We start from the raw sequence: 19507 nt of genomic DNA on the forward strand, positions 1-19507 counted from the left end.
CAACCCGGTATCACGGCAAGACGTGAACATGTGACGATCTACCATGTTGGGAGACTTGAAAATGTCACGGTTTCGTCCCTTCAAACGTGACAGTTACACGGTATTGTTAACATGGCCCAACCATGGATGTATAATAAGAACATAGCCCAACCAGTGGAGAAATACCCGGAAGTGCCAAGCAAATGGTCTACCGCGCCTATTGGTCGGTTTTTATTGTCAAAATGAGATGTTTTTAATTTCTTTTTTAATCGTCACACTTGATTTCGCCGATTTTCTTGTTGCCCTAGCTGGTCGACACCTCTTTTAGCAGAAACAAAGGCTACATTAATGTATTAAATCGATGTTAATCCATGTGTGTGGATCATAGACTGGTGTGGATTTGGAATTAACGGACGTGACGTTGTGCGATTGCGTTGCCAGGCTACGCAATTTACAAACTCTTCAACTCCAACCCTAATTATATTTAAAAACATTTTAGAAGGCCTCACAAAATACTTTAATGTAAATTAAAAATGTAACTGTGAAGGGATGTGTGTAATGTGATGATTGACATTATTCACCCACGGATCTATGGGTTGGGGGGTATTGTTCGGCACGGACATTTTAGTTAACCGGACTTACTGTTGATGTGAAATCAAATAAAAACGGACCTTTTTGAAACATATTTTGCTGTTTTTGGGTCCGTAGAAATACATTTCCACTTGTATTTCTTGGGCTCTCCTTACGGTTGTAGTCGTATGGTGTGTTCAGGTTCAGCGTGTTTATCTTGTCGAAGGCGTACGCCCAACCTGAGAGGACGAGAATCACAGCGAGGGTCAGAAAACACAGAAAATGAACTTCACCCCATTCCTCAGATCATTGTGAAGTTAGTTGTGTATTAGATGAGTGTAAAACATGAAAGGGTTGATCAATACAGGATTTAAAGTGACATTATTTGGCTGTGATTTCAATGTATTCCCATGGAGTTGCATCCATTATGAATGCAACTAACAGTAAGTCAATTTAGCATGATTTACTTTTCATCAGTGTTCAAATTAGATTGGATTTGTTCTGAGCAGAATGATATAAATGCAGAGTTTTCACTTTCTTTTTTGCTGAATGGGAAACAGAATCTCTTAGCTCACCAAAAAGCTGACCTTAACACCAGTGCCTAGATCTACAAAATGTCACCCAAAGACACAAGTATAAACCAAGGAGAGACTCAAGGGGCGGACAAAAAGACAACAATCAGATGCAAAAGAGCTGCGAGAAGACCAAAGAAACTACAAAGATATGAAAAACAGCTGCAAAACGACACGAAGAAACTATGAAAAGTGTGAAAATAACAACAGATACATAAAGAAACTCCAAAGAGAGTCAAAATGACTATGTGATATGTTTTCAAAGACTCAACATGACTACTAAGGCACTCAGAATGACCACAATGGTACACATAATGCCCACAATAAGACAAGACATGTCCACAAAGTGGCACAAAGAGACACTTAATCACCACAAAGAGACACTAAATGACTGCAGAGAGACAGTCAATTACCAAAAGAGACACTTAAGGCCCACAAAAGACTCAAAACGACTCTAAGGAGACTAATAAGGACTTAAAAGTTACACAAAATAGTCAAAACAACACACAAAAAGACTACAAAGAGACAGAAGGTGTCTACAAATACACTCACAATGGCCATAAAAAGACAAAACTTGACTACAAAGACACTCATTATTTCATATCTGGAGTTTTTGCACTTTGTATTTTATATTTCTTAAATTGTGTTCACTGTTGCCTGCATAAGGGACTTTGCCTCTCTTCAAAAGTTGACATGTGCTCTTCCTCAGAGTGACAGAAGAGCTCAAACTGTTCTCTGCTAATGTTTGTCCTGACGTCTCACTGTTTACCTTTCACTCTACAACAAGCGTCTTTGTCCGGAGGGATTTGAAGAATGAGTGGCACATACGCAGCACAAAGCGCAGTGTGCTGAGGAATCTGCTCTCCACTGAGGCGTGTGTTGTGTTCTCACTTAAGAAGAATGGTCTGAACGCACGCTGAGGAAACCAGTTCTCACTCACCTTGACTTTTTGTCTGCGTTCCAACTCGCATACTTTTCTCTTTTTAGTATGCTACCTGGAACTTTGAACCTCTTCCTCATACTTGTGTGCACGAAGGATTTTGGTCCAGGTTATCCAGAAAATACGGGGGTCAACCGGTGCAAACACTTCCATTCAGACATTTAAAGGGTTTCGATTTCCTGTATTGTGTTATATATTTGGGTGCATGTAAATGGTCTGCAAAGGCTGAAATCCCACAGTTCCCACTTCGTGACACTCGCGCTTCTATTGGCTAGCGCTCCAACACATTGTACGTGATAGGCTAAGGGGCGGGACATCTCTAAGCGGTTAACCAATCACAACAGAGCCGGCCAGCTAACCAATCAGAGCACACTGGGCTCTGGTTTCAGACAGAGGGTGAAAAGAGGTGCTGCAGCACAGGCAGTATGAGAGAAATAAAGAGCTTTTTGAACATTAAAGCATGGAGACATGTCCCAGTAGAGACACTACATACTGATATACACCTGAACATCAGCAGGAGAGGACTCTTTAAAGTAGAGACACTACATACTGATATACACCTGAACATCAGCAGGAGAGGACTCTTTAAAGTAGAGACACTACATACTGATATACACCTGAACATCACAAGGAGAGGACTCTTTAAAGTAGAGACACTACATACTGATATACACCTGAACATCAGCAGGAGAGGACTCTTTAAAGTAGAGACACTACATACTGATATACACCTGAACATCAGCAGGAGAGGACTCTTTAAAGTAGAGACACTACATACTGATATACACCTGAACATCAGCAGGAGAGGACTCTTTAAAGTAGAGACACTACATACTGATATACACCTGAACATCGGCAGGAGAGGACTCTTTAAAGTAGAGACACTACATACTGATATACACCTGAACATCAGCAGGAGAGGACTCTTTAAAGTAGAGACACTACATACTGATATACACCTGAACATCAGCAGGAGAGGACTCTTTAAAGTAGAGACACTACATACTGATATACACCTGCACATCAGCAGGAGAGGACTCTTTAAAGTAGAGACACTACATACTAATATACACCTGAACATCAGCAGGAGAGGACTCTTTAAAGTAGAGACACTACATACTGATATACACCTGAACATCAGCAGGAGAGGACTCTTTAAAGTAGAGACACTACATACTGATATACACCTGAACATCAGCAGGAGAGGACTCTTTAAAGTAGAGACACTACATACTGATATACACCTGAACATCAGCAGGAGAGGACTCTTTAAAGTAGAGACACTACATACTGATATACACCTGCACATCAGCAGGAGAGGACTCTTTAAAGTAGAGACACTACATACTGATATACACCTGAACATCAGCAGGAGAGGACTCTTTAAAGTAGAGACACTACATACTGATATACACCTGCACATCAGCAGGAGAGGACTCTTTAAAGTAGAGACACTACATACTGATATACACCTGAACATCAGCAGGAGAGGACTCTTTAAAGTAGAGACACTACATACTGATATACACCTGAACATCAGCAGGAGAGGACTCTTTAAAGTAGAGACACTACATACTGATATACACCTGAACATCAGCAGGAGAGGACTCTTTAAGGTAGAGACACTACATACTGATATACACCTGCACATCAGCAGGAGAGGACTCTTTAAGGTAGAGACACTACATACTGATATACACCTGAACATCAGCAGGAGAGGACTCTTTAAAGTAGAGACACTACATACTGATATACACCTGAAAATGTGCATAATAGGTTTCAGACGACTTAAACAGACATTTTTAACTCGTTTTCTTTCCTTTATCTTTGTGTTACTTACAGTTGAAGAGTTGCTTGGCCTCCGATGATTTTGATGATATGATGCGATGTGTTTGCTCAAAATAAAATAACAAACTTGTACCCATGCAACAAAGAAAAGAGTCCTTTACAATAGTCAAAACAAATAGGCAAAACTCAAATAAAATAACAAACAACTTAGGTGTTCTTTCTTTCTTGAAATATAACTTAATAACTTAAAGGGTAATTGAACGGTTACAAACTGTTCCTCGACGGCGTCTTTCTGACCGGTTGCTGCCCATCACTGTCACTTAAAGGAGGCGCCGTGGGAATTGTAGTCTTTCATAGTGTGTTGACTACAGACGTCACGATTAGGTGGCCTTTCTTATAAAAACTAAATACTGGCTCTAACATATATACTTTGCAACTTATTTCTTTAGATTGTTTATGTTCGCACCACCAGATACCAAAGCAGATTCCTTGTATGTTTAAACGTACCTGGCAATAAACTTGATTCTGATTCTGATGCATACTCTCTTATGCTTTGACCTCTTCTGTCTGGCCTTATATGAAGACAATTAAAGGACACGAACAACATGGCCTCTCTTCTGCCTGAAAGTAAAAGCAGTTCTGACATGTTGACGTTGTTCCCTCAGATATCTGCACTGCCTCTGAGAGAGAGAGTCCCGACGTGTCGCCTCAGGGCAGAGAGAGAGACAAAGATTTCAGAGACGTGTCCATCACTGAGGAGCGGGAGGAATGTGGGAGATCAGGATGGAGACGGTTGAGATTGACTTTCACTGATCGACAGACGAGGAAAGAGCCACACATGACTTGAAAAGGAAAGTTACATTAGCTTGAAAATGCTTTTGTGTCCTCCCTGCTGTATTGTCTTCCTTCAAAATAGAAAATGTTCTTTTGTTTGTGCTTCAGTTGTGTTTATTTACACTGCATAACGATCTTTAAAGAAGGATCAGTGTGTAGATGACACTGAGGATGATTGAGCAAGCTGTGTTTTAAATAGTATGTGAACATAAATGTGTTATTTCACTTGTTTTTCAGTGGCATTTCTGGATTGAGGCGTACATTTGAAACTTCTCATTAAAGTAAATGCTGATTTTCCATTTCCATTCTGAGGGAAACACAATAGTTTTAGTGGTGATGCTTAAATACCTGTGTCATTAAAGCAGTTCTGTAAAGGTGTGTTAGCAGGTCTCTCCATGTGAACTGTGAGGATGTGTCGCCCCCTAGTGGACAAACATCTACACTACATGCAGTCAAGATTTTTACTGTAGTTACATTCTGAGGTACTTTATTTTTATCTTGAATATGTTTTTATGTATTAATTTGTCTTTCAAATAAAGTATACTGTGTTATTACCCCTGTCATTCATTCTATCAGAGTCCTTTCTGTACAAAGCCATCGTTGTTCATTCATTAAAAGCCGAGCAACGATCTGCAGAATGAAGCTGTTTATCAATATCAACATTAAACGTTCAAACACCTTCTTCTTTTTTTGGAGTATCGGAAGAAAGATGTGGAAAATCATCTTCACATTATTGAGGTTTTAATAAAGAAAATACCTTTTATTTCCTCGATAAGAGCGGAAATGTCCTCCTTGAGTTCTAGTCAACAAGACTAAGAGATACATTCAATGATGCTAACACCACAAACACTTAATATGAAGTCAGACAGGGTGTGTGTGTGTGTGTGTGTGTGTGTGTGTGTGTGTGTGTGTGTGTGTGTGTGTGTGTGTGTGTGTGTGTGTGTGTGTGTGTGTGTGTGTGTGTGTGTGTGTGTGTGTGTGTGTGTGTGTGTGACCTAGCATCACTATCCATGTGGGGACCAAAAGTTGTTTACACAATCACGTAAGGGGAATCATTCATTTTAGGGTGAAGACTTAGTTAGGAGCGCGGCGTGGTGCACGGGCTCTCGGGTCAATATTTTTTGTTTAGAAACCTGTTTAAAAACTCCTGTAGTAAAACCAATAAAAGTTTATAAAAGCCCTGTTTGGTCTGTGTTAAAAAATGTTTAAGAAAATGCAATAAAAGGGATAAAAGAGATCAGCGGCTGAAGCACAGAGCGTATGCGGCGGGGTTAAAACTTGTACTCCTGCCCCCCCGAGGGGGTCTCCCCCGGTGGGGTGTCCGAGGCTGCGTACCACAACATCTGGTAAAAGACCTGGTAAGTGGGTTAAAAACATCTGGCTAAAAGAACCAAGGTTGACTTTGTTTAAAATCGGCATGCAGCTAAAATTAGTGTTAAAACATGATAAATAAATACATAAAAGTGCTTTTTTTTTTAAATAAGTGCTTTTAAAAATAAGTGCTGGTAATAAAAATCACATCAACCCAAATGTTAAAATATGTAAAATATAAAACAAATATGTAAAATGTAAAATATAAAATATAAAATACACACGGGTTAGTAGGCACACGGGGAGGGAAAATATCTTAAAATAAAGTCAACCAAGTGTCCCTAAAAGTGTTTAAAACCCAGGCCGAGGTCTAGAGAGGTGGTGCAGGTGAGACATGGGACACGCCTCGGATGATGTTTTAAAAAATACTTTATTAAGGGCTTATTTGAGGGTGTTTTAGAGCATGAATGTATAATAAGAACAGTTTAGGATACAGACCGGACTGGATGTTCTCCCACAGGATGCAGATGTGCTGGTCTCTGTCGGAGCGGCACTGCTCGTGGTTGAACCCGAGCGTGTGCAGCAGCTCGTGTTGAACCGTGCTGTGATACAGGCAGCCCTGCCGGTCCAGAGACACCGTCTGGGAGTAGCCCCGACGCCCCACGTACGAGTAACAGCTGCAACAAACACAACATTTACAGGTCTCCTATCATGCAAATTGCACTTTTTCATGCCCTTTGTACATAAATATGTGTCCCCGGTGTGTCAGGGAACTCACAAAGTGTCAGAAAATAAAACCCTCTCTCTTTTCCTCCGTACACAAATCTCTAAAAACGGGGGAACAACGGAGCTGATCCAGATTTGAGTCCGATATGACGTAATATCGGAAATGTGGGCGGGCTTTACACCCACGGCCCTATCAGAAACGTTGCTATCAGAAACAATGCGTGACAGTTTTGGACGTAATATGGTCTTTGTTGTCGCTAACACTCAGAGCTAACCTGCATGCAGGATGCAGGAAACATCGTGGAAGGAAGTCAGGCCGCGCTCGATGATGGAGCGCTCACGAGAAGCTGAGGAGAAAGAAACAAAGCAGCTGTGGTTCAATGGAGGTCAATAGGTCAAAGGAGGTCAAAGGAGATCAAAGGTCACATTCAGGTTCTTAGACTTTTCCTCAGAGGTGGGAGAAATACTCAGAACTTCTAGTTGAGTAAAAGTAGAATAACTCAGATCTTGTACTTGAGTAAAAGTAGAAGTACTCAGATCTTGTAATTGAGTAAAAGTAGAAGTACCAGAGTGTAGGAATACTCTGTTACAGTAAAAGTCTTGCATTCAAAATGTTACTCAAGTAAAAGTAGAAAAGTATTATCATAAAAATGTAGGTAAAGTAGCAAAGGTAAAAGTAGTCATTGTGCAGATTGGTCTATTTCAGAATAATATATACAGTATGATGACTTTGTATCCCTTATGAAACAAAAATATATTGTAATATATTGGTAAATATAATACAATATACTGGATCATACATTTCCATATATGGGAAAGTAGTCCTTATATTTTTAAATATATTGCAATATATGCATGGACCATGTATGGCTATATATTGATACATATAAAAAAAAAATATTGCAATGAAAACAAAAACTGCACTATACATTTATATGTAATAGTTTTATTGAAACACTCATTTATCTTTCATGAGTTACACAAGTTTACATACAATTGAACAGATATTCATAAACAGTTATCTCACTTCGTTTTGTATAGTTACCCACTTTATATATGAACATATGTTTGATGGTTGCCTATATATTAAAAAAGTACAAATTGTCCATTGAATGATGGAAAATAATATACAGTTTATAAATATATACAGACACACACATATATGCATGCATATATATATATATGCATATATGCACGCACATATATATGCATATATGCACGCATATATATATATATTCATATATATATAAATATGCATATATATATAAATATGCATATATATAAATATGCATATATATACACATAAATATATATATATATGCATATATGCACGCATATATATATGCATATATGCACGCATATATATATATGCATATATTACGGCCGACCGGCTATTTGGAGTGGAATGCAGCCCATCCACGGCAGACAGCCCAAACAGTATTCGAATGCGCCACTTCCGGCTGACAGTGGCTGACCTCCGTCTTCGCTAAACATAACTCTCTAAAACGTGTTAACGTTCTCATTGGACACATTACGTGCCAGTGATCATCACCAATCAATCTCATAGATTTCGGGGAGGCCCCCCCCCTCTCCAGCAATAGATTGATCTGATTGGCAGATTCAAATCTGCGTTGCCGCCTCTGTCTGTTGATTCTGTCGCTGAGTGTCTGTCAAAGAGAAAGCATTCATCAGGTGCTTCGAAACGGAAAATTAAAATGAAACGAGAGGAAAATACAGCACGAGAGTCAGGTATGTGTGTGAGCATTTAAAACTATTTTAAATTGAAATAATTCTGCATGTACACTACAAGTAGTCTAGTTGCTTAATCCGTATGTCCCGTCTCTCGGCACTACAACAGCTACATTAGCTAACGTTAGTTAAATTAGCTATGTTAGTTCCCTCGTGTATAAGTGTATAACCGGTCCGCAGCTTTGTGAACATTCAATTTAGAAGATTTTCAATGTTACAGTCAACTGAAGTCGACCCAAAACAGCCAAAGATAGCGGACCTTTAGATCGCTAACATTTTAGCATAAGTCAATGGAGTTTAACATAGCGAAAACTAGCCCCGCGGCTAACGGACATTTTCTGACTGGTGAAGATGATGAGCTAGTTAAGTAATGTAACCACAGTTAGTCTATGTGTTCTGATGTTAGTAACTATGTAGGCTAACATTAGTTAGGCTATGTGTTGTGGACTAATGCATTCAAGTTAGTTCACATTTTAGTTGTTATTGCCCCTGCTGACAATTGTGTGGATAATATGTAGCCTACAGTCAATGGCATTTCACATTTTGCTCTCCAGTGTATGTTATTTTAATGTTGACCCATAATACTATATATCTATATATTTTACAGGAGCATTGTTGAAATTCATAGGTCGAACTAAGCCTGCAGAACCACAAGTCAAGAGGACAGAGGAGCCAGATAGCAGTGGTGACTGAGACAGAATAAATAAGGAGAGAGGGCCCATGCAGAGAGGCAGACATCAGTAGTGAGGAATCAGACCCAAAAGACACAAGGACAGAGGAGCCAGATCGCAGTGGTGAGGAACACACTTTCATTTAATTTCACTGTAATTTTACTTTTCACATATCACTTTATTCACTATTCAGCTTAGTTATCCTTGCCATGAAGGAATTAATGATTGAATGGATGTATGTTCTATATTATTTTAATGACAGATTGAACCACAGCAATATTGTTTTAGAGATTTTATATGTTTAACTGCTATGCCTGTCATCTCTGTGTCATTGTGTTGTCTCCTGGGTTCTGTAGTGCCCGGAGTCTGTCTTTTTATTTTTTTCCTCCCAAACCCCATCCCCTCAGGACGCCTTTTGCCTCCTGTCAGGTCATCATTGTAATAAGAATTTGTTCTTAATTGATTTTCCTGGCTAAATAAAGGTTCTACTACTATTTATTCAGTTATTTTATTACTGGTACTGCTAATTGCACTATGCGTATTGTTGTATATTGTATATACGTATGTATTTACTACTACTACTTACAAAATCGAGGGTTGTAGCTTTGTGTCAGTACATATTTCAGGGTTTTTCTATGCCTTTGTTAATCTAAATTCTAATACTCATAGGCGACTACAACTCCTGCCGATGCCGAGGCCCAGTTCTCCCTTCCCACCACCCCAGGCTCATTGTGCTAGGTAAAACTCTCATTCAATAAAAGTAGTCTTTTAAAGGTGGGGTAGGTAATTTTGGAGAAACCAGCTTGGGTGCGCTAGAATTTGAAAATACACAGCCGGAAAAAATCTGCCACTTCCTTACAGAGCCCCTCCTCCAACACACACGAACGCGCACATGACCAATGAGGGCACGAGATAAGTTTGTGCACAGATGGAAGGCTGACAAGCAGGTAGGCCATCCAGTCATTTCAGCCGGGCCGGCTAAAATGATTGGTCGTGCTTTTTACAGTACCACGGCTTCCACAGATGATATTTTTTTATGGATTTTTTGTCAAAGCACTTAAGATATTCATTGCTATCGGGATGTTAAGAGCATTCCATGGAATATAACAAAAAGTGTATCTCGAGCCGGTTTCTCAAACTTACCTACCCCACCTTTAAAGATGAATGCAATTACATTTAAAAAAGTTTTAAACAGAACTGTTACAGATGCAGATGCTTGGTCCAAATTCCATAAAATATACCAACCAGTAGCGCCACACTCAGACGAAAATGTACAAAGCCTATTCTTCCACTATTTGTATTCCCACAGTATTCACCAAGCCAGCCCATGCTTTAATATAGATATTATGGATATTGTTATAATTCCTGCTGTCTTTTGTGAACTTCTAATTATTTGTAATTGTTCTGTTCCACAGATGCTGTAGTAAACCACCATCCAGGGACCAAGACATCAGATATAAGAACATCCATTAACACAAGAATTTGTGAGTTAAGGCACGAAAAAAACAAGATTGACGATTAAATAGGGTACAAGACTGTTTTTTTGGCCCTGTTCCGGACCTTGTTTTAATGAGTGATCAGCTCATGTTTAAAGTTGTCACCAGGTGAAACAAAAAACAAGATTGTTAAATAGGATAACAGACTGCTCTTTTTGGCCCTGTATGAAATAACAATGCATCATTTATTAACTATACCTATACAAAATGTAATACATTTTCCCTTCATTATGTAATAACACCTCCTTTTGTAATAATTTGCCCATTATGTAGTAAACAAGTTCAATGCAAATATGTAATACATGTCGCCAAATTTTGAAATATATTATTACATATTGCTGTGGTTATTACAAAATGAGTTGCAAACAATAACATTACAACTGTTTATTTATTTATTCAACCATGAATCATCCTTACTCATAATTTAAAAATATTTCAGTAGAATATCTTTCATTGGCCAAAACTAGATCAAGTGTTACCATATTCATTAGCCAACATGTATATCAACATCAATTTTGGGATATATTTACAGTTTGGTTATGGTTACATAATGAATATTACATTTTTTTTAAAGGGCAACTCACGCATTTTGTAATAACCATTGCAAAATGTAATAATTTATTACAAAATGCAGGGAAATGTATTTTATATTGCGTTCAGGCTGTTACAGAATGCAGCAGATTATTACAAAATGTGGGTTTTATTACATAATTACATGAAAATGTTCTTGAGTCATTACATAATGTGTTGTTTATAGGCCTTTTCTTTTATTCTTTCCTTGTCCTTCTTTTAATGAGTATTTTGATAACTGTTACACATTGATAGAAAAAAACAAATTAAGCTTCTCATTATTCAGACTCAGCTCTCAGCGCTTAAGCTTCTTTTAAATGTTGATAAAACCAAGGTAATGCTCTTTTCAAAAGCTAAAAAGACACCAGAGCCTGTTTTAGAAATTGTAACTACGCAAGGAATAAAACTTGAAGTGGTTACCTGTTACAAATATCTTGGTATCTGGCTTGATGATTGTCTCACTTTTAAACTTCATGTCAATAACCTGCTTAAAAAACTGAGGGTTAGGCTAGGTTTCTTTTACAGGAACAAGTCCTGTTTCTCGCTCGAGGCCAGGAAAAGGCTAGTCACTGTGACCTTTTTACCTGTACTGGACTATGGTGATCTGATCTATATGAATGCACCTGCCCATTACCTGATCAAGTTAGATGCCGCCTATCACAGTGCACTGAGATTTGTGACAAACTGTAAAGTATTAACCCATCACTGTACCCTGTATGCAAGGGCAGGTTTGCCTTCACTAACTGTACGGAGGCTCAGTCACTGGTACATTTTTATATACAAAGCCATGTTAGGGAAACTTCCATCCTACATCTGCTCCCTGATCTCACGGCGAATTGTAAGTGGCTACTGCCTGAGATCGAATGCTGTGGTTTTATTAAATGTGCCAACTGCTAGGACTGTCTTAGGGAAGATAGCTTTTAGATGCGCAGCTCCGCTAACTTGGAACAGTCTGAGCAATTTGGTTCCACTAAATGTTTTTAAAGCAATGATAGATGCTATCCAATCGGAAACTGTTGGAACCTGTAAATGTTACTAGCTATGTAAACTGTAGTCACTGTAAATATGCTGTATGATGTCCTTTTTTGTTTTTCTGTAATGTTTATATGTATTCATGTGGAACCTACTTGCAGCAGGTCACCCTTGAAAAAGAGATCAATGATCTCAATGGGATTCACCTGCATAAATAAAGGTTTGAAATTAAATGAAAGATTTTTTTTATCAGAACATGCATTTCTCCTCATTGTGAACATATATTGCACTCATGTTCAGAATATATGGTAAGTACATGGTCTTTTATATAGTGCATACATGTCCCCATATAATTGTGAATATATAGCGCATACATGTCCCCATATAATTGTGAATATATATAGTACATGTCCCCATATAATTGTGAATGTATAGTACATACATGTCCCCATATAATTGTGAATATATATAGTACATGTCCCCATATAATTGTGAATATATACTACATACATGTCCCCATATAAATCTGAATATAGAGTACATACATGTCCCCATATAAATGTTAATATATAGTAAATGTATGTTCACATATATACACAACCAATATATTATATATATTTACATATATTACTCAATATATGAAAAGCGGCAATTACTGATGTATTATCCCATATATTGCAATATATTAACACAATATATTATTCTATATATCAATATATTGTAATATATTAACACAATATATTATTCTATATATCTTCAATATATTTTGTAGATATGAATAAATATGTTTTTCATGTTGATTATTAATCAGTATCAGTTGGTGTAGCCAACAGCAAGATTTCCTTTATTACATCTTTTCAATTAACCAGTAAATCAGAAAACAAAATAATGCAATATATTGACAGTTAATATATGGGGAAATATATTTTATTTGCGTAAGGGCTAACTGTACGGAGGCTCAGTCACTGGTACATTTTTATATACAAAGCCATGTTAGGGAAACTTCCATCCTACATCTGCTCCCTGATCTCACGGCGAATTCTAAGTGGCTACTGCCTGAGATCGAATGCTGTGGTTTTATTAAATGTGCCAACTGCTAGGACTGTCTTAGGGAAGATAGCTTTTAGATGCGCAGCTCCGCTAACTTGGAACAGTCTGCAATTGAAATGGAAACTGAGCAATTTGGTGCCACTAAATGTTTTTAAAGCAAGGATAGATGCTATCCAATCGGAAACTGTTGGAACCTGTAAATGTTACAAGCTATGTAAACTGTAGTCACTGTAAATATGCTGTATGATGTCCTTTTTGTTTTTCTGTTATGTTTATATGTATTCATGTGGAACCTACTTGCAGCAGGTCACCCTTGAAAAAGAGATCAATGATCTCAATGGGATTCACCTGCATAAATAAAGGTTTGAAATTAAATGAAAGATTTTTTTTATCAGAACATGCATTTCTCCTCATTGTGAACATATATTGCACTCATGTTCAGAATATATGGTAAGTACATGGTCTTTTATATAGTGCATACATGTCCCCATATAATTGTGAATATATAGCGCATACATGTCCCCATATTATTGTGAATATATATAGTACATGTCCCCATATAATTGTGAATGTATAGTACATACATGTCCCCATATAATTGTGAATATATATAGTACATGTCCCCATATAATTGTGAATATATACTACATACATGTCCCCATATAAATCTGAATATATAGTACATACATGTCCCCATATATTTGTGAATATATATAGTACATGTCCCCATATAATTGTGAATATATAGTACATACATGTCCCAATATAATTGTGAATATATATAGTACATGTCCCCATATAATTGTGAATATATACTACATACATGTCCCCATATAAATCTGAATATAGAGTACATACATGTCCCCATATAAATGTTAATATATAGTAAATGTATGTTCACATATATACACAACCAATATATTATATATATTTACATATATTACTCAATATATGAAAAGCGGCAATTACTGATGTATTATCCCATATATTGCAATATATTAACACAATATATTATTCTATATATCAATATATTGTAATATATTAACACAATATATTATTCTATATATCTTCAATATATTTTGTAGATATGAATAAATATGTTTTTCATGTTGATTATTAATCAGTATCAGTTGGTGTAGCCAACAGCAAGATTTCCTTTATTACATCTTTTCAATTAACCAGTAAATCAGAAAACAAAATAATGCAATATATTGACAGTTAATATATGGGGAAATATATTTTATTTGCGTAAGGGCTAACTGTACGGAGGCTCAGTCACTGGTACATTTTTATATACAAAGCCATGTTAGGGAAACTTCCATCCTACATCTGCTCCCTGATCTCACGGCGAATTCTAAGTGGCTACTGCCTGAGATCGAATGCTGTGGTTTTATTAAATGTGCCAACTGCTAGGACTGTCTTAGGGAAGATAGCTTTTAGATGCGCAGCTCCGCTAACTTGGAACAGTCTGCAATTGAAATGGAAACTGAGCAATTTGGTGCCACTAAATGTTTTTAAAGCAAGGATAGATGCTATCCAATCGGAAACTGTTGGAACCTGTAAATGTTACAAGCTATGTAAACTGTAGTCACTGTAAATATGCTGTATGATGTCCTTTTTGTTTTTCTGTTATGTTTATATGTATTCATGTGGAACCTACTTGCAGCAGGTCACCCTTGAAAAAGAGATCAATGATCTCAATGGGATTCACCTGCATAAATAAAGGTTTGAAATGAAACCATAACACAGCGTTGTGAAATATGTCTATAAATCTCCAGATGTGTAAATAGATGTCCTTTATGTATTGAGAAAATATTCCTACTTGTGCTCAATACACTATTTGAAAGCCTCTTGGATCAGCTGTAGAATGCATCGTCACCGAGTTATATAACAAGCCTCAATAGTCCTTCCTCCACTCCCTCTTGGCAAACTGCCACTGAGAGGTGGAACCACACTGTAAGAGAAGAGTTTCCATTTCCCGGAAATGAAAGCTGATGTTTTTCTGAGCGACAGCAGAGCAGCAGCCGAGACAAGTCTCTGTTTCTCTGAAGAAACACTCAACTGAATCCAGCAGCTTTTTATCAACAACACAGCAGGACTCTGCAAACACTGGTGAGTACACTACAGACAAATCACTAACTAAATATTTAGTCAAAGTTGGATTCATATAAAGAACAGTATACTATAGAAATGTGTCAGTTAAGATAAAAACCTCAACATTTACATTAGCAACAGCCAAAAATACAATGTAAACTCTGGTTAAGTTAGGTTAGAGAGCATACAGTCAAAGCTAGCATTAGCTTATACTTATATTCATATTTCCTGTATTTGAAAACATCTGTATAATTGACTCTATTAAATAAAGTAGAATCTATATAGTAGATGTGTTCTGGACTTTCCAAAGCAAGGGATCTGGTGTTATGTTACAAGATTTGCTTATAAAAAGGCATGACAATTAGATATTTCATCGTATCTAATTTATACACACTGTGGTAAGTAGCCTTGAGCTTTGAACCTGTTTCTGTAGTAACTGCTGTCTGCCTTTTGAAGCTGATAACGTTTACTGTTTTTTAACAACTAGTATTAACTTCAGTGATGCTCAGCAGGAGGTTTCACTCCTCTGTTCAACAACGGCAAAATCCCCCAACAGTATTAGAGCTTACACATTGTGTTTCTTAGAGTTTAAACCAAATGCTGCTATGATTTTCCAGATTTCATTTATAATATTAACAAACAGAGAGACTTTTTTAACATTTAACAATAACAGTGTACTGCAAATTTGAGCAATCTTTCATCCTCGGCATAATCATGATACATCAGCAGAGTTCAGTATCACCATCTATTTGACTTAAAGCAAACAGATACAAGAGATTCAATCATATATACATTACAGTTTTTGCTTTTTTCACATGTTTTGTCCTCAGAGAGACATGTCTGCTGCCAGCTGTCTGCTGACTGAAGATCAGTTTCTGTGCTCCATCTGTCTGGATGTGTTCATTGATCCAGTCAGCACACCATGTGGACACAACTTCTGTAAAGCCTGCATCTCTCAACACTGGAATACTAAAGTCCCCTATCAGTGTCCCAACTGCAAAGAGGTTTTCAACATAAAGCCTGAGCTGCAGGTCAACACTTTCATCTCTGAGATGGCTGCTCAGTTCAGACAGTCAGCTCAACAGAAAGCCAGCAGCAGCAGCTCAGAGCAACAAGTTGTCAAACCAGGAGAAGTTCCCTGTGACGTCTGCACTGGAACCAGACTGAAGGCCCTGAAGTCCTGCCTGGTGTGTCTGGAGTCCTACTGTGAGACTCACCTGGAGCCTCATCTGACAAGGCCAGGCCTGAAGAAACATCAGCTGATCAACCCTGTAGAGAACCTGGAAGGCAGGATGTGTGTGAAGCACGATAAACTGCTGGAGCTGTTCTGTAAGACCGACCAGGTGTGTGTATGCATGCTCTGCACCTATTCAGAGCACAAGACACATGATGTTGTTCCTCTGAAAGAAGGATATGAAGGAAAGAAGGCTGAGCTGGGGAAGACAGAGGCTGAAATTCAGCAGATGATCCAGAAGAGACGATTGAAGATTCAGGAGATGAATCGCTCAGTGGAGCTCAGTAAGGAAGGGGCAGACAGAGAGATAGCAGATGGTGTTCAGTTCTTCACTGCTCTGAAGGAGTCTGTTGAGAGAAGCCAGGCCGAGCTCATCGACACCATCAAAGAGAAGCAGAGAGAGACAGAGGAACAGGCTGAAGGCTTCATCAAAGAGCTGGAACAGGAAATCTCTGAGCTGAAGAAGAGAAGCTCTGAGGTGGAGCAGCTCTCACGCTCTGAAGACCAGCTCCACCTCCTCCAAAGCTTCACGTCCCTGAACGCTGCTCCACCCACCAAGAACTGGACAGAAGTCAGGGTCCATCCACCTTCATATGAGGGGACTGTGGTGAGAGCTGTGACTCAGCTGGAAGAGACGCTCAGTAAACAGATGAAGAAGCTGCTCGAGGTGGAGCTGAAGAGGGTCCAGCAGTATGAGGTGGAGGTGACTCTTGATCCTGAAACAGCACATCCCTATCTCATCCTGTCTGATGATGGAAAACAAGTTAAACTTGGTGATGTGAGCAAAAATCTCCCAAACAATCCAGAGAGATTTGATGCTTGTCCTTGTGTCTTTGCAAAGCAGAGTTTCTCTTCAGGGAGATTTTATTACGAGGTTCAGGTTAAAGGGAAGACTGAGTGGGATTTAGGAGTGGTCAGAGAGTCGATCAACAGGAAGGGAAGCATCTCACTGTCTCCTCAGAAAGGTTACTGGACGATAGTGTTGAGGAATGGAAATGAGTACCAAGCTTTTGTTGTTCCTATAGTCCGTCTCTCTCTGAAGTCTCAGCCTGAGAAGGTGGGGGTGTTTGTGGATTATGAGGAGGGTCTGGTCTCCTTTTATGAGGTTGATGCTGCAGCTCTGATCTACTCCTTCACTGGCTGCTGCTTCAAAGAGAAACTCTACCCATACTTTGGTCCTTGTAACAACAATGGTGGTAAAAACTCTGCCCCTATGATCATCTCTCCTGTCAATCACACTGAGTAGAACTACCATTTGATTTTCTACAGAAAGAGTCACTCTCACTAAATGTAATAAATGTATTCAACTGGGGAAGTACATTGTACACATTGTTAATTTTTCAGAATCTGATGACATATGGTTCGCCTTGATGAGATGCATAAAAACACATAAAAATACTGATGAGTATCTTCTAATGTACTCTAGTTTATTCTACGGATTGCACTACCTGCCGTCATGACTTGAAGTGATCAGAAAACTATTTACTCAGAAATAAACTTTTGCCACTTCTTTATATGTCAGGGGGACAAGAAAAGTATTTATTGTCTCAGAATTGTGTGTTCAAAAAGTGTTTCATACTTGCACACATTACTAGTGGAAGTACTAAACTCCTTTTTCATTAGTAAAATACTGTATATATACATTTATTTTTATAATTTTCAATTGAGGGAAAAATGAATGGGGTTCTCTGGTGTGTTTTAAAGGGGAAGTTCAGGATTGATTATTGAATTATAGTATATTGGTACAAAATGTATTGACAGTTACTTGGAGAATCAACAATATCTGATCATTAAACATTAGGCTGCAGTGGTTTCACAAACAAGGGAAATTTAAATGTTACATCTCAGCTGTCTGTTGTGTTATGTTAATTGTATTTCGTCCACCTCTCTGCACACTGCTTGTAAAGTTTGAACAAAGCCTCAATGGATTAAAAAAGAAACAAAGAATGTTATTTTGTGTGTTTTTTTAAATGTACTTATTGAAGTACAGTTTTCACTAGTTCTCAATTTAGGGAAAGTATCTTAACATTTGTATATTACTACTTAACTACATTTGTCTGACAGATTTGGTTCTTCTGAAGCTTTATAAACTATTTTAAACCCTCTTGGATCAGCTGATCATAGATATTAAGATTGCTGTATATGTTTGTTAGAAATAAGGCCATCAACTGGTTAGCTTAGCTTAGCATAAAGACTGGAAACAGGGGAAGACAAAGCCAGCCTGTCCAAAGGTAACAAAATCCACCTATCAGCAGCTCTGAATCCAGTTTGTTTAATCCATACCAAATCAGAGGAGTAAAAACATCAATAAGACATTTAACAGGGGATTACAGTGTGAGAAAACGTTTTTAGAGAGTACTTGTCCATGGACAAGTGAGTTTGGCAATTTACTTGTCCGAATACATTTTTCACTTGTCCAGAATGGACAAAAATTGGGGCCACTGGAATCTTCTTCTTCGCCATCGTATTTTAAATTTTCCCACGGTTTTTACGACACAGCTAACGTAAGTGAGCGGTAAGATTTTACTGCATCACACATAGGGTTGGGTATCGTTTGGATTTTAACGATTCCGGTTCTGCTTTTCGATTCCGGTTATTTTCGGTTCTCGATTCCGGTTCTTTGAGAGGGTAAAAATCATCCTGGTCTCACCAGAATGCGTGACTCCACCACGACTCCTTAACACCGCAGTGCGTGGTGGAGTCACGAACTTTGCTACATTTACGTGTCTGCACCACGCAAACAACCCCAATGTAAAGTGAATGAGGCTCCTTTGTCGTGGTGCACACACACATTTCTACAACGTCCCGCAGTGAGCTTTTATTCTATAAAACGTTTTTAAAATCTACTTTATAGCTTGTAGTAACTCACGGGAGGCTTCTTTTATTTTATTTGTATTCATAATCATTTTTATTTTTCCTCAGAATGTATTATGGTGCATTAGTTACGAATT

At 38.1% G+C, this 19507-nt stretch overlaps 2 protein-coding genes across 2 annotated transcripts in view; one reads left to right on the forward strand and one right to left on the reverse strand.

Annotated features, from left to right (window-relative positions):
• The window catches only part of LOC117479149 (high choriolytic enzyme 1-like), a 60158-nt gene extending 51889 nt beyond the window's left edge, over positions 1-8269 (reverse strand). The window contains exons 1-3 of the mRNA XM_034126149.1: positions 8256-8269; positions 6493-6671; positions 726-788 (exon numbers count right to left, since the gene is read on the reverse strand). Coding sequence (XP_033982040.1) covers positions 726-788; positions 6493-6671; positions 8256-8269 — 256 coding nt within the window. The remainder of the gene's footprint in view (positions 1-725; positions 789-6492; positions 6672-8255) is intronic.
• Positions 8270-15212: 6943 nt separating this feature from the next.
• On the forward strand, positions 15213-17925 carry LOC117479158 (E3 ubiquitin-protein ligase TRIM21-like). Its single transcript, XM_034126158.1, has 2 exons — positions 15213-15340; positions 16153-17925. The coding sequence occupies exon 2, from the start codon at positions 16159-16161 to the stop codon at positions 17800-17802; it is 1644 nt and encodes a 547-aa protein (XP_033982049.1). The 5' UTR covers positions 15213-15340; positions 16153-16158; the 3' UTR covers positions 17803-17925.
• The last annotated feature ends 1582 nt before the right edge of the window (positions 17926-19507 follow it).

This window comes from Trematomus bernacchii, unplaced genomic scaffold (assembly GCF_902827165.1).
Source record: "Trematomus bernacchii unplaced genomic scaffold, fTreBer1.1, whole genome shotgun sequence".
In the NCBI taxonomy this organism is placed as follows: domain Eukaryota; kingdom Metazoa; phylum Chordata; class Actinopteri; order Perciformes; family Nototheniidae; genus Trematomus; species Trematomus bernacchii.

Excerpts from the sequence above, each read along its gene's own strand:
- LOC117479158 (XM_034126158.1), top strand. The coding sequence starts at position 16,159 with ATGTCTGCTGCCAGCTGTCTGCTGACTGAAGATCAGTTTCTGTGCTCC.